The sequence below is a fragment of the Lathyrus oleraceus genome, chromosome 6 (genome assembly GCF_024323335.1).
Source record: "Lathyrus oleraceus cultivar Zhongwan6 chromosome 6, CAAS_Psat_ZW6_1.0, whole genome shotgun sequence".
Taxonomy (NCBI): domain Eukaryota; kingdom Viridiplantae; phylum Streptophyta; class Magnoliopsida; order Fabales; family Fabaceae; genus Lathyrus; species Lathyrus oleraceus.
The window spans coordinates 454,445,325-454,459,947 of record NC_066584.1 but is presented as its reverse complement, the minus strand read 5'-3'; the positions used below and the strand labels follow the sequence as shown (position 1 = coordinate 454,459,947).

Below are 14,623 nucleotides of genomic sequence, written 5' to 3'. Positions count from 1 at the left end.
ACTGGTAGCACGTCTCAATCCGATACTCCTAGCTCAAGATATGATTTTTCTCGCGAAAGCTGCTAATACTGAAAATTAAATACGAAAATTAAATAAGTGCAAAAATAAAATAAATTATGAAAACACATTAAAACATAAAAATAATCAAAGCAAACCAAAAAAATGCTTAAGTACAAACATGGAAGAACGTGCATCAAAATGCACTGATCACACTTCCGAAATTGTCACAAAGATGTAAAGATGGAATTTTTTTCAAATTCTCGTTTGACAAATATAAAACTGCACATCTGAATTTGTCATCAAATTGTTAAATAAACAACATCATTGAAGGAATGTGTTTGGAGATACATATCCAAACTAGATTCTGGAGAAAATAGGGGTGTGTTTCACTAAGGACATAAGTTGAATGTCTCTGAAAATATATTTTTAAATTTATAATGGTATTTTTGGATTTTTATAAGATGTTTCTCCACCGTTTAGGATGAGAGAAATAATTCCTTAAATCTTTCTTTTGTTTTAAAAAAAGGTAAAAATAAAATATCTACCATACAATCAAATGGAGAAAAAACAATCCTTTACTATTATTATTTTTTTTTTGAAATTACAAGGGTGTTCAAATACCAGAGACATGAGTCACCTTCACATCCCATGTTATCAAGTACACCTGCACAAATATGTTAGTATTTCTAAAATTTAATTATTTTTAGAAAATGACATCCAACTTACGGTTTAATTTTATAGTTTTGGAGTTAAACATTCATAAATGTTCATAAATGACACTACTACAATCAACCTAATTAATAATTAAAATAACTAAAATTAAAATATATTAAATTTCAAATTCTAAAATTGTATAATATTAATATCTATCTATTTATAAGTTATATTTAGTTAATGGATCAACGATCATGTTTGTTTTAGTTTAAAAAAAATTATTTATTTGTATTTTAGAAATGAATTTTATAAAATTGTTTTTAAAAATATTTTATATTATTTTTTCTAAATTAAAAGATTAATTTTGACATCTTATATCATAAATATACATTATTGAAACTTAAAAATTAATCGAAATCGTAATTTTTTCAAAAAATTAAATCTCAAAATTGTTTTTTATAAAAAAATTATTTAAAATAGCTTTAAAATTAAGTGATTTTTTAAAATATAAATATTTATTTATTTTTAAATAAAATAATAAAATATCTAAAATAATATTTAATATTAAATATTCAAACCAAATTTTTATTTGAGTTTTTATAAAAAAATTATTTGTAAATTTTTTTTATACATAAATTTATGTTATACTCTAAACAATTTTCAAAAATATGTGTTTTAACTTCTTAACTTAATTTAATGTTCCGCTTTAGTTCCTTGACTAAAAAACGTTACAAGTTAATGCCTTAACTTCACTTCTGTTGTCATATTTGATCATTTCCGTCAATTTTTGAAGAAAACGTTAAGTTCTTGCGACATGACGTAATATGAAAGACATTGGCTCAAATCTGAATCAAAATATATATAATTAAAAATTGATATACTATTTAAACTCTGAGTATTTGCAATTTAAATATGTATCAAATTTTAATTAGGCATGTTGATTCATTTATACCAATGATTTTGCTTTCACGTCATCAAAATTTAATTTTTTATGTGCAGAAATTGATGGAAGAAATCAAATAAAATAACACAAATAAAACTAAATAACTAATTTGTAACCTTTTTTACTTAAATGAAATTAAAATACTTAATTACTAATTATGTCTTTTAAAAGAAAGCCAAAACAAACTGAAATAAAATCTCAACAAATAACAATAACTTTTAGTATTTAAAAACTGATTCTAGTTTTACAAAATAAATAAATCATAATTACCATTAGAAAACTACTGAAAAAATTATATAATATACTCGAATAAAATCAAAATAATTAATAAAGCAAGCACTGAAATTAATTGGTAAAATATTTTATTGATACTATCTAAAATAATAATGAACTTCAATAAAAGTGGTTTAACTGGCAGCACTACAAGAAATCTCATTAATAACTTAAAATTCCATTTTTACAATAGTTTTAAAAAATAACTACTATTCTCTAAATTAAAAAAATTAAATCAAATAAAGAATAATAATTAGAATTGACTACATCTCTATAAATAGATGTTCTTAAATCATAGTAAAAGATTTACTAGTTATAGTTGAATAACAGTTTTAAAATTATGTAATACTGTAATTAAAATGTTTCAAGTAATAATAAATTCCATTTGAGACGAGGACAAATGATGACGACAAATGGATGATATATTATTGCGTTATTTTGGGATAATAATCACACACATTATTAACCCTTTCTAACTTTCCTCTATAATCTCTTTTTCTTTCTCTTCCATTTTCATTGTGTTATTATTGCATTCTCATTCATAACAAGTCGTTAAACGGCACCTAAATCTGTCGTTTTGTTCAGCATCCTCATCCTCATCATGGATCCCACACCTACCGCGCAACGTCGTCTCAAAGCCATCAACGCACACCTCATCACCGCCGCCGATGACTCTCCGGCCGATATTCAATCTAATCCCACCGCCGGCGAGTTCTTCTCCGGTACTCCTTCTCTTTCCATGTATCATGTTCGTTTAAGCTCCGATTGCACTTGTTTCACTCACTTGGAAAATTTGTGGATCATGATGAATTAGTGATAATCATGATGAATTAGTGATAATCATGATGAATTAGTGATGGTAATCATGCTACTAATGTTTTGTTGATGAAAATGATTTCATGTATTTTAATTTGAGGCAAAGATGAAAAAAAGTACTATAATTGGATAATTGATGGGTTAGTTTATTGCTGTATACAGTTTTTTTTCCTTTTTTGTGATAGGTCAACGCAATGGCACTAAGGATTTTCAAAATCCATTGAAGGTTCAGCTTCATTGAGTTTAGCAAGAAGAAGATATTCAGTTTGTTTCATTTTTTTAACTGTGATAGGGGAATTATTAACAATAATTGCTAATTGAAGGTTTTTAATGGATAAAATATGGTCTTTATTTATTTTTATTGATTAGTGCATTTGGGAAGCAGTTTCATCTTTTGATTGGCACAATTTTTTTGAAGGGAGAGATAGTATGGGGTGCGTTTTGTTTTCATAATTTTTTTTTATAAAGCTAAAATTAGTGTTTAAAAAATGGGGACCATAAATGCTTCCCAAGGAATTTTTTTTCATAAATGCTTTTCCTACACTCAAAATTAGACAAACTTGAATGGTGCATATTCCTAATCCCAGGGTGTGTTTGGTCCAACTTATTTCGAGCTTCTCTACTCCTTAAATAGTATGTTTTTTGAGTAGGTCTTGATAAAAAAAAGCAGCTTATTTTTGTAGTGAAAAATATCAAAAAGAGCTTTGGACAAAGTTATTTTACATAGCTCTAGTTGCCACTTTGTTATCTGGGCTTCTTTTAAAAAAAATTAGGAAGAAAGTTGAGTGGTGTAAAATGTAGATATTTTGGATACTGATGCATCAACTCTTATGCTTGATGAATCTGGACTTCTTATATTGTACTATTAATACAGCTATACTCATATATACTTACTGTACACAAGTTGGGTAATCTAGGGCCTAGCCGCCTAGGCCAATCGCATCATAATTGTGTTAGTTGTAGTTAATTGTTGGTAAATAACTGATAATTACCTATGAAATTTGAAAACTAATTAGGGTACAATGCTGATTAGTTTTTAATTTAAGGAAATGAGTTTAGAAATGCCAAACTTGCTTAATTTTACAACCACTGTTGACATTGTTTTGGAAACCGGATTGCCAATTGGAACTAAGCGGGAACCAGTAAGGTGTTTGCCTGTTTGGTTCTCTTAACTGAATAAACAGATGGGTTTCTAAACTGACGAGAACCGGTAGAGAATTGGTCTAGTTGGTAAAAACTGGTGGCTTAGAACCAGTTTGAAACTGTCAGTTATCTATTATATATTTTGTATTTCAAGAAATGTACATCTTTTAGCTAAATAAAGGTCCAATGATAAGTTATAAAGATTCATTTAGCTTACTTTCTATTATTGATTTTTACCTTGCAAAACAGAATAGATCGTTTTATATCAATTTAAAATTTAATTTGTCTTAATTTTTCAGTATTTCTTGTTGGCTTATTACTTAATATATATTATATAATATTTAAAATATCATTCACTTATAACTGGTTTGATCACAGTTCAACCATTAAACCGTGAACCAGTGCTTCACTGGGTCAATGCACGGTCCAGTTTAAAAACAATTTACTGTTGATCGCATTACTTCAAAGGATTCTATTCACAATGACATTTGTTGAACCTTTCTCACAACAGATGAAATTTTCTTATCCACAAATGGGTCTTTGCAGCTATAGTTATTATTACATTATTTTACTCATGCTATTACTTTCTTTGTCAGTTGTATTTATATCTTTAGTTTTGATCTTTACTTCTGAACAGAGCAAGGGTATAGTGTTGTACTCCCTGAGAAACTGCGGACAGGAAAGTGGAACGTGTACAGGTATTTCTCTTCCATGTTCCTGATTTGAATTGTTATACATATTTCTAGGGCCAAGTGTGTAATCCTACTTAATTTCTTTTGGCAGATCCGCACGTTCTCCTCTGAAGCTGATTGACAGGTTCTCTGATAATCCTGATATTGGCACACTACATGATAATTTTGTGTGAGCATTACTCCTTTTTCTCTTCAAAACTTTATTTAAACTTCACGAGGTTAACGTGTGATTCTAAATAAGCATTACTTCGCTAAGAAGTTATATTTCATGATTTAGAAATTGATATGGATTTTGTTAAACAATGTAATAACAGGCGCTCAGTTGACACTTATCGGGACTACAAATATTTGGGAACCCGTGTCCGAGTCGATGGAACAGTTGGGGAGTAAGCAGCTCTAATAAGCTTTCAGTTCCATCTTTGTTTTTTTTCATTCAGATTTCTTTTACATCGCTCTCATCATTTCCATTCATCCTGCAATTCCAAGGTACAAGTGGATGACATATGGAGAAGCAGGTACTGCTCGGGCAGCGATAGGTTCTGGTTTGATTAATCATGGAATCCCAAAGGTGAGTGCTAGGTCACAGTTACATGACTGCTATTATTATTATTTCATTTTTCACATGGCATCACTTAACCATTAATCTATGTGCGTTTTTCTAGGGCTCTGGCATTGGATTGTATTTTATTAACAGACCTGAGTGGCTCATTGTTGATCATGCTTGCTCTGCATATTCATATATATCTGTGCCTTTATATGATACTCTTGGTATGTTACCTGTATTTTATCACGGAACTTTTTTTCTTTCGTATTTATGTTGGCCGCCTAACATGTCGAATTAACAGCAAGAAATTGTTTGCTCTGTAGGTCCTGATGCTGTCAAATTTATTGTTAATCATGCTCTTGTGCAAGTTATATTTTGCGTGTCTCAAACATTAAATTCAGTAAGTACATATATATGAGATTTAAGTTAAACTTTTGTTGCATGTATCATCTGTTACCTTCAAATTGAGTACTAAGGGAATACTATTAAATGAGACTTAGGTTTAGGGTTCATTAGCTTATGGACCATGTTTATGGATAATAGGATCTCAATATACATTCTAAACCTAATTGCAGAAGAGATTTATAACCACAAAAAGCTTTTTAATGTGAGTGCACCCCTTTTGCAGAAGAGATACTGAATCAAGATATGCAAAGTTGATACTTGAGTGACATGAAAAAAATTGGATTCTTCATTTATTTTTACTCACATAAAATTCAGTACCCCCTTTCTTAATAGGATTGGAAATTCTGTGTTTTACATATTTTAATTTTCTATTTGATTGATTGGTAAACAAAATGAGACGAGTTAAGGAATGGAAACAGTCAGATGGGGAATATAACAGGAATAGGTAGGTGGATATCAATAATAAACCTATTAGTTAGGTAGATTATTTAATTAGGAAGTTAGTTACTGAGACAGTTTCACAGAGAGCATATATTATAAGTAATTGAAAGGCCTTTAGGAAGATATATTTGGTTTTCTAAGCAAATTGGAGTGGGAGAGCACTAGGTCTCTCAAATACATGCACTGTGACCGTTCTTTTAGATCAATAAACACCATTTCTTCTATAAATCGATATTGTTCTTTTTAATCAAGCAGGTCATTTTGACTTTAAATCATAATAGATTAAGTTAAATTAACTTCTGTAGACGGATCAGGCATGCTAAATAAAAGATGTGCTTTTTCAGTGACCTTTCTCACTAGTTAGCAGCAGTCACTATTATCTGTAAAATGGGAGCTTTAAGTGTTTTTATCCCAAACTCCTATTTGCTTTAGCATTTAAGTTCCGGTATTTACAGGTTGGTGTTTAAGTTAAAAGCCTATAAGTAAATATTTTATATAAGGATTTGTTACATAATATACAAAATTGCTAAATAATAGAGCGATAACATATTTTCTATGGGATAAAAGGAGGGTTTTTACTCTTCATTTTAACCAGCATCACCTAATTGGTTATCCTCTAATGAGATGCAAATTAAATTGACTCCTGTTTCTATCCCCTTCTTTTTACATGTGTTACATATATTGCTCTCTCAATGTTCTTCTACAAATTTAATGTATTATGTCATCTTACATTGCAGTTGCTGAGCTACTTGTCTGAAATTCCAACCGTGCGTCTTATTGTGGTATGTTTGGATTCATGGCTTATATTTGTAATTAAATGTTCTTTCACAAAGCAAGTCCTTAGTGATTTTTTGTTTGTATTCAGGTAGTTGGAGGTATAGATGATCAAATTCCATCACTTCCATCATCAGATGGAGTTCAAATTATTTCATATACAAAACTTATTAGTCAGGTAATCTAAATGTCTCAGTCAAAGAATGTTACACTGTGTTCATATTCGATCATGTTTAATTATACAATATTAAATTTACCTGCTTCCTTGGATTATAGGAAGTGTTACTTTGGTAGGGCTCCTTGTATCTAATCTATCTATTGTGGTCTATCGGTTTTAGGTTTCTTTTTTATAAATGGTGTTGCAAATTGAATTGATTTGATCTGCTGCTATTTGATAAATCTGTCACCTCATTGTTTGTATGATTTGGATATAGGGACGCAGCAATCTTCAGCCCTTTCGCCCCCCAAAGCCTGATGATATTGCAACCATTTGCTATACGAGTGGCACAACTGGAACTCCAAAGGTACGGAGGTTCCTTTAAAATTACATTTTACTTTTATCGGTGGTATATTGTTCCACTAAAATAGTTTCTTTGCTTAATAGTAGTCATATAAAGCATTTCTTATTCATCTTGCTACTCAAAATATTCTGGTCAGGGTGCCGTCTTGACACATCAAAACTTTATTGCAAATGTTGCTGGGACCTCTTTGGGTGAAAAATTCAACCCAAATGATGTGTAAGTTCTTTTTTGTTGTACATAATAGTTTCTGCCATTTCTTGTTCATGATAGTTTATTCTACTGTCTTTACCTTAGTTTCCTTTGATTTTCAGTTATATATCCTATCTCCCTTTGGCACACATTTATGAGCGAGCAAATCAAGTCATGACAGTATATTTTGGCATTGCGGTGGGATTCTTCCAGGGGGTGTGTCTTAAACAAATTAAGCTTCTCTCTACATTTCATTTTCCAAATATCTATTAACTCTGAATGAGCTATCTCCTACGTAAAATTTCTAAACGATAGCTACCTTTTTTTTTTGTTGACTTGCGAAGCCAAGGTACTACCTTACGGCTTATACTTCCTGCAGAAGGATTTATATGAAAAATATATAGCTAATGTATTTTGGAGTATAATATAATAAAAGTTACATTTTTTTGGCCTATTTAATGATATGTCCAAAAAAATCTCCCTGAATTAGTTTAACTTCTGATTTATTACTACTATCTTGGGTAATTCAGGTAATGGAAATGATTTTTTAAATGAGATTATGTGATTAACTATCATTCTTAATATACGTAGTGTAGTCAACTTTTGCTTATAAATCATATCGAAAAAAGTATGATGCAGTAGGGTTAATTTGTCACTGGATTTTGCTTCACTATATGCTGTTAAGTTTTCCGTTAAAACTGACATTTTCTTTTTACCCTTTGAATACAGGATAATATGAAATTAATAGACGACCTTGCAGTTCTAAGGCCTACTATTTTCTGTAGTGTTCCCCGTCTATATAACAGAATATATGCTGGGTAGAACAATCATTCGTTTACACTGCAATTTTTAGAAATGTTTTGTTGCTTCTTGTTTGTTCATTGTGCTATTTGATTGCTTTTTGGTCTGCAGTATTATTAATGCTGTTAAAACATCCGGTGGTCTAAAGGAGAGGCTATTCAATGTCGCCTACAATGCTAAAAAGCAGGCATTATTGCACGGTAAAAATATACTATGTGATATCTTTTGTGCAGCGTATATTTGCACAATTATCTTGCTTGATTTATTCATTATATTACTTACGTAAATGTTACTGATCTTTGTAGTGCCCTAAACATTGATCCTAATGATATTTGTTGTGGTGGTTATTCCCTGTTTATCTGAGTTAAGATGGCCGAATTGCCTTTTATATGGCTTTATTTCATGTAGATGATGATGGTAGTTGAATCTCATTTTCAGCAATAGTATTATAGTATCATATTCGGTTTCCCAAAACTTGTGTATTATGTTCTAAATAGCTTGAAGTTTATGCTCTTTGGATGACACACATGGCAAAAATAATAATTAACATCTGGTTTGAGCTTCACAATAATGTACTTTAATATGGAAATAAGCTGCTGCTAAACTTGTTTTGTAGTTCGAAAGATTTATTCTTTTCAGATGTTTATAATATTTATCAGATCAGCAAGAAGTACTATTGAAATTTGAATATTTCGTTGTATCTTTTTCAAGAATTTGTACACATATATAACTCATGTCACAAATTTCTCATATTTTGTTTGTGAAACTTGTCCATTCTCAAGTTATTTTTGAAAGTATTCACTACAAAATATCAAGAAGAGTTATATATATTTTTGGAACGAAATCCAATTTGCTCTGATCTTAATCTTATATATTGATCAAATTATCATGGTAAATAACCAGACAAGTTTTACTTTCCTTCTCAACCAAACAGTTAGTACTTGGATCAATTGAGAAATTGCGAGTATTATTACATGTTACTTAGTTGATTATTATTATTATTATTATGAAAGTTTTCTTTTGCTAGTCAATTATTGATGATTGATGTAATAAGAGAGAGAAAGCAATTTATGTTTTCCATTATAAATTTAACATGAGTATTTTTGTGAAGAAATCATTGATGCATGTGAATGTTTGAAAAATGTCTAATATATGGGAACAACAGATATGAAAAATGAGTCTTATAGTTTGTAATATAGGGAAGATTTTCTTGATCATAAACTTATCAACAAGAAGTAAACATCACTTCTTGTTTGCGTGTCTGTCCACAGTAGTATCTTTTATCATTTAAAAATCAATTTACTCTCAACATCCACATTTTCATTTAATTTAGGGAAGAACCCATCTCCGATGTGGGACAGATTAGTTTTCAATAAGATAAAGGAAAAACTTGGAGGGCGAGTTCGTCTTATGGTATCAGGTGCCTCACCGTTATCTCCTGATATTATGGAATTTTTAAAAATGTAAGTTTTGCTTATTATTGGTGTATACCTTACTAAAGAGAATGTCCTTTTCTTATTATATTTAATAACATTTATCCTGAACAAATGATGGGTGACATTCATTTCATAGTTGCTTTGGTGGGAGAGTGACCGAAGGGTATGGAATGACTGAGACTACTTGTACTATAAGCTGCATTGATGAGGGTGACAGACTTAGTGGTCACGTTGGCTCCCCAAGTCCATGCTGTGGTGAGTAGTATAAATCTTACATCTCATAACTTTTTGCATATTAATTGTCAGGTTATGCTTCTGTAATATTTTTTATAATATGGTTACTCACTTAGTGAGATGTTGCTTATTCAAAGGACTTGAATTATCACCAACAGGAAATGTGATAGTTGAGAATGAAAAGAAAAAGGATTTTGAACATGTATTGTATCTGTCATCTCCTAATTTAAAGAGAATGTACAAGATGAGGTTTTATTTAGTTTATTTTATCTGTAGCTTGTAACTCCCAGTACCAAGAGACTTATTGTTTTTTTTTTCAGAGATAAAACTTGTAGATGTTCCGGAAATGAACTATACATCTGATGATCAGCCGAACCCCCGTGGTGAAATTTGCATCAGGGGTCCCATTATTTTTCAAGGATATTACAAAGATGAAGTTCAAACGTAACCACTTTGCCTGTTCTATGGTTCTTATTATTTTGATTTACCACGGCGTATTTACAATATTTATGACTTTTCATTAAATTGACCAGGAGAGAAGTCATTGACGAAGAGGGATGGCTGCATACCGGAGATATTGGGACATGGATAGCTGGTGGTCGTCTCAAAATCATTGATAGGTGAGATATCAGTGTATCACCATCTTACTAATAGTCCATATTTTTAGCAATAAACTTGCCTTCTTAGTGTACCATCCTTCATTAATTTTCACTATCCCTGTTTGATTCATCTGATGCAAGTGTGTCATTTCAATGAGCAAACTTTAACGACATTTTATAGTGAATTTTCTATCTTCCATTGGTGATTTGTTCAGTCAGTGGTATTGTTAACTTATTACTGCTTACTACTTCCATTTAACTTTTATATATTCAACTTCAGCAAGACGAGCTAGAAACATGACCTCAACCTTCCTGTTTATTTTCCCATCACACTTTTTACGATAATGGCTAAAGTTTTTAAACATGGAAGCCTAAAATTTTCATTTCATTGTAGGAAGAAGAATATCTTTAAGTTGGCACAAGGCGAGTACATTGCTCCAGAGAAGATAGAAAATGTATATGTCAAATGCAATTTTGTGGCACAGTGCTTTGTATACGGTAAGGAACAGAGTAGTGCTTACATGTTTAGTGGGTGTGTGCTCCGTGTCTTGCGTCTCTTTCTTAATCCATTTCTAGCTTGCTGATGCTTCTTTTATTTTTTATAGGCGACAGCTTTAATTCTTCTTTGGTAGCTGTTGTCTCGGTGGATCCTGATGTCATGAAAGCATGGGCTGCTTCACAAGGCATAGTGGTATTATAAGCTTTTTGGCTGTTTAAATTTTATAATTCAAACCCATTGGCTCATTAGGTATTATATTAACTGCCAGTAGAACAATTGATATATCTTGAAGCCATGCACTGAGTTATTATTTTCGAATGAAGTGGTAAAAAATAAGGCTATGTGGTATATACTGAAATCAAGAAGGCAGAATCGTATATTTTTGGTCAAAGTCTAAAGGAAGTTTATGGAATTTACTCTAGTTATTTTATTTTGCTGTGATTGCTGTTAGATTTATGAAAGCTATATGCTATAGTAACTGATGTTATCTCTGTTTTGTATGCACAGCATAATGATTTAACACAACTTTGTAATAATCCAAAAGCAAAGGCGGCTGTTTTAGCTGAGATGGACGCCGTTGGACGTGAGGCTCAAGTAAGTTATTCATTTTATGCGTACCCCTACCTTGTAAATCACTGTCTTCAGTAAGTATATTGAATATTATCTGTATCTTTGTTTGATGCCCTATAGCTTAGAGGTTTTGAATTTGCAAGAGCGGTCACTTTGGTGGCTGAACCATTTGCGATGGAAAATGGTCTGCTGACTCCGACAATGAAGGCAAGCATCAAGTCCTTGGACTAATGGATTTATCATTTTGACATGTGGTGTGGCATCAAAAGTATGTTTTTAACGTGTGCATTTGATTTTCAGATTAAGAGGCCTCAGGCGAAGGAGTACTTTGCCAAAGCAATATCGGATATGTATAATGAGATCTCCATATCTGATCCTTCTCTGAAACCCTTGTAAGATTGAGAGGTCTTCCTCACTGCACCACAACAAGTTTTGGACATCTTTGTACAAACATAAGAAGAAAAAGAAAAAAAGGACAAATAAAGACAGATGTCCAGAGCACTCATCATAAAACTTTAATCATCATGGCTCCCTGCATCAGAAACAAACCATTGAAAGGATCCTGAAATTTCTTGTTGTATTGTGTTGTAGTTATTTATTAAGAACTATGGTAGGACTAGATTCTCATTCATGGTGCTTAAGAACAAAATTACATTATGATGTTTTTGATATTTATTCTCAATAAATATTATTTTCACTTATCAGCAAATGTGGCTTATTGTGACTCAGAATATTTGTTGTTGAACTCATGTAATTGGGTTGGGTTGTTGAATTTCTTCACTAGCTAGTAGTTGAATTCACTTGTCTATTGCTTGCTTGGTTAAAATTCACTACACCACATCTCTTACAAAATCTTACAATGCAATGGAAAAATACATTTTAGTAATAATACATAATACATCTAATACTACATATTTTCGTTAAGCATATTTAGAAATGAACAAGAAATGGGATGGCCCAAAAACCCATTATCATCTTTAAAGCAATGAATTTCAATGGTGGAGCATTGCTAGGAGAAGAAGGTGCAGGTACATTGGAAGCTGGAACAGTAGGAGGAGAAGCCAAAGCTGAAGAATATGGAGAAGGTGAAGAAGCTACTGGAGAAACTTTGAGTACATTAATATCAACTTTCTGTCCTGCTTGACAGTGTCCAGGTACACCACAGAAAAAAAAGTGGTGACCATGATTTGTTATCTTTATGGTGTCATTTCCAGTGGTGAATGTTGCAATAGGTGATGATGCATTGCATGACTTGTACATAGTATGTGTCACTCGCATCACATTGTGGAATTTTGCACTATATTCAAATACTGAAAAATAAGTGAGTTAAATTTTGTTAATTCATTCTTGAGGGAGGAATAATCATAATGAAGTAAAAATCATGCTTAATGATTTTAGACCACCAGACAAAGTCATTGCATGCTGTTTTGTTTCTTTGTGGGCACTATAACTTGTGCAAAGCACCACAGAACAAAAAGGTAATACACATGAAAGTGGTGGGTCATGCAAGTTTATAACTATCATTATGAATCTGATGTAAAGAAAAAGCCTTCATTTTATAAGCATTCTTTATATACTTATTTATCTCAATATAAATAAATTAGGAGCATAATTAAAAAATAAATTGTTGCCATGAAAAGGTGGAATGAGTTTTTCTATACCAAAATTGGACAATGCTAGAAAAAGTGTATATCATAGAATTGTAAAATAAAGTTTCTCTTCATCCCTTGAAACTACTTTTCCAATTTCAGAAAATGTGAACACATTCTAAGAATGAAGAAAAGGCAACACAATTGAATAAATAAACCATGCAAATAGATTAAAAGGACTTACTAATAGTGTCACCAAGTTGGAAATTCTTGGTAGCAGCCCACTTTTTATAGTCAATATTACCAAGTGTAGTCCAGCCAGCAGAGTCACCAACCTTGTAAACAGCTGCATATGAAAATGAAATATGCATAGCTACCAACACTATAGACAAAACCATAGCTCTTTCTACCAGAGCCATGACAATATAGGGTCTGAAAGAGATCCTTGTCCTTGGTTTTGTGTTGGTATTTATGTTTTTGTTGAGGTTGGGGTGGGGACTTTATAGACCCTTTTGACTAGACTTGTTGTTAGGCTTTGAGGGTTTCTTTTTCTTGTTGGAATTTGAAGGATGGTAAAGGTTATTAATAGGTGTGTGTCTCTTTGTTAATAATTAATTAATTAATTAATTAATGCGGTTAGATGAAAACCTTTGCAAAACATCAACATGTGGCCCGCATAATCTGGTTAATCTCATCAGCATATTTATGGCTTACATAGGAGCGGTTGGTATCTGTAATAAGTGCTGCTACACTTTACTTTTGTACTAGTAGTAGTTATCCTAAAAAAAATCAAAGTGGTAAAATAAGTGGGATTTTTTTTTAAAGGCAATTAATAATTTTATATAATAAAAATGAGAAAAGAGGGATGATTGTCATGCGCAAAAATGACATTAGAAGTATCAAAATCTACACTTGAAAATTCAGAAATTAAAACTATAAAAGACAAATAAATACAAGTAAAAAAACAACAATAAAAACTATAAAGAGTCAAACTCCATATAAATATGTCCTCAAAACTGCACCACAATGAATAACAAGTTAGATTTCAAGTCAGCAAGATTTTCAACACTGGATAAAAGATTATCAGAAAAAAAAAGAAGCACCCACACTCACAACCTGCCCATAAATCTCAATTCGTTATTCGTTAATTTGAAGGATATGACTCATAAGCCATTCTTTGAAGGTGCAAGAGTTATCAGCTAATCTCTTCAAAAATCATTTTCAAGCAAAAAAATATTTTTCTCCTTCACATCTTTCACGTTTGTTGAAGACCTAGAAAACAAGACCTCATTCCTAACCCTTTAAATAGACCAAACTATTGCATGCCAAAACATACAAAACCCCCTCTAGATTTCGCTCTACCACCGAAGATATGAAACTTTCAAAAGGACTGCTCGAGTCCTTAAGAAGAACTATCCATCAAGCCATAGACTGTACTAACCAAGTCACAAGTAAAAAATATGTCACATGTCGTCTCGACGGAAACACCACAAAAGGGAC

The 14,623-nt window shown here is 31.5% G+C and overlaps 2 protein-coding genes across 2 annotated transcripts; one reads left to right on the top strand and one right to left on the bottom strand.

Moving 5' to 3' along the window:
- Positions 1-2,306: 2,306 nt before the first annotated feature.
- Positions 2,307-12,243, top strand: LOC127098195 (long chain acyl-CoA synthetase 6, peroxisomal). Its single transcript, XM_051036721.1, has 23 exons — positions 2,307-2,592; positions 4,467-4,527; positions 4,613-4,690; positions 4,836-4,907; positions 5,008-5,089; positions 5,184-5,289; positions 5,389-5,465; positions 6,649-6,693; positions 6,777-6,863; positions 7,120-7,209; positions 7,343-7,422; positions 7,518-7,611; positions 8,125-8,213; positions 8,308-8,396; positions 9,530-9,659; positions 9,769-9,887; positions 10,187-10,310; positions 10,400-10,486; positions 10,860-10,963; positions 11,071-11,156; positions 11,472-11,558; positions 11,655-11,741; positions 11,835-12,243. The coding sequence occupies exons 1-23, from the start codon at positions 2,472-2,474 to the stop codon at positions 11,928-11,930; spliced, it is 2,091 nt and encodes a 696-aa protein (XP_050892678.1). The 5' UTR covers positions 2,307-2,471; the 3' UTR covers positions 11,931-12,243.
- Positions 12,244-12,322: 79 nt separating this feature from the next.
- LOC127098196 (mavicyanin) lies at positions 12,323-13,692 on the bottom strand. Its single transcript, XM_051036722.1, has 2 exons — positions 13,368-13,692; positions 12,323-12,844 (listed from the first exon to the last, which is right to left on the bottom strand). Exons 1-2 carry the CDS (start codon positions 13,540-13,542, stop codon positions 12,465-12,467), a joined length of 555 nt encoding a protein of 184 aa, XP_050892679.1. The 5' UTR covers positions 13,543-13,692; the 3' UTR covers positions 12,323-12,464.
- Between the last annotated feature and the right edge of the window lie 931 nt (positions 13,693-14,623).

Coding starts and splice junctions, on each gene's coding strand:
- LOC127098195 (XM_051036721.1), top strand. CDS start 2,472: ATGGATCCCACACCTACCGCGCAACGTCGTCTCAAAGCCATCAACGCA. Junction 6,694..6,776: donor CAACCGTGCGTCTTATTGTG/GTATGTTTGGAT, acceptor GTTTGTATTCAG/GTAGTTGGAGGTATAGATGA. Junction 6,864..7,119: donor ATACAAAACTTATTAGTCAG/GTAATCTAAATG, acceptor ATTTGGATATAG/GGACGCAGCAATCTTCAGCC.
- LOC127098196 (XM_051036722.1), bottom strand. CDS start 13,542: ATGGCTCTGGTAGAAAGAGCTATGGTTTTGTCTATAGTGTTGGTAGCT. Junction 12,845..13,367: donor CCAACTTGGTGACACTATTA/GTAAGTCCTTTT, acceptor CTTATTTTTCAG/TATTTGAATATAGTGCAAAA.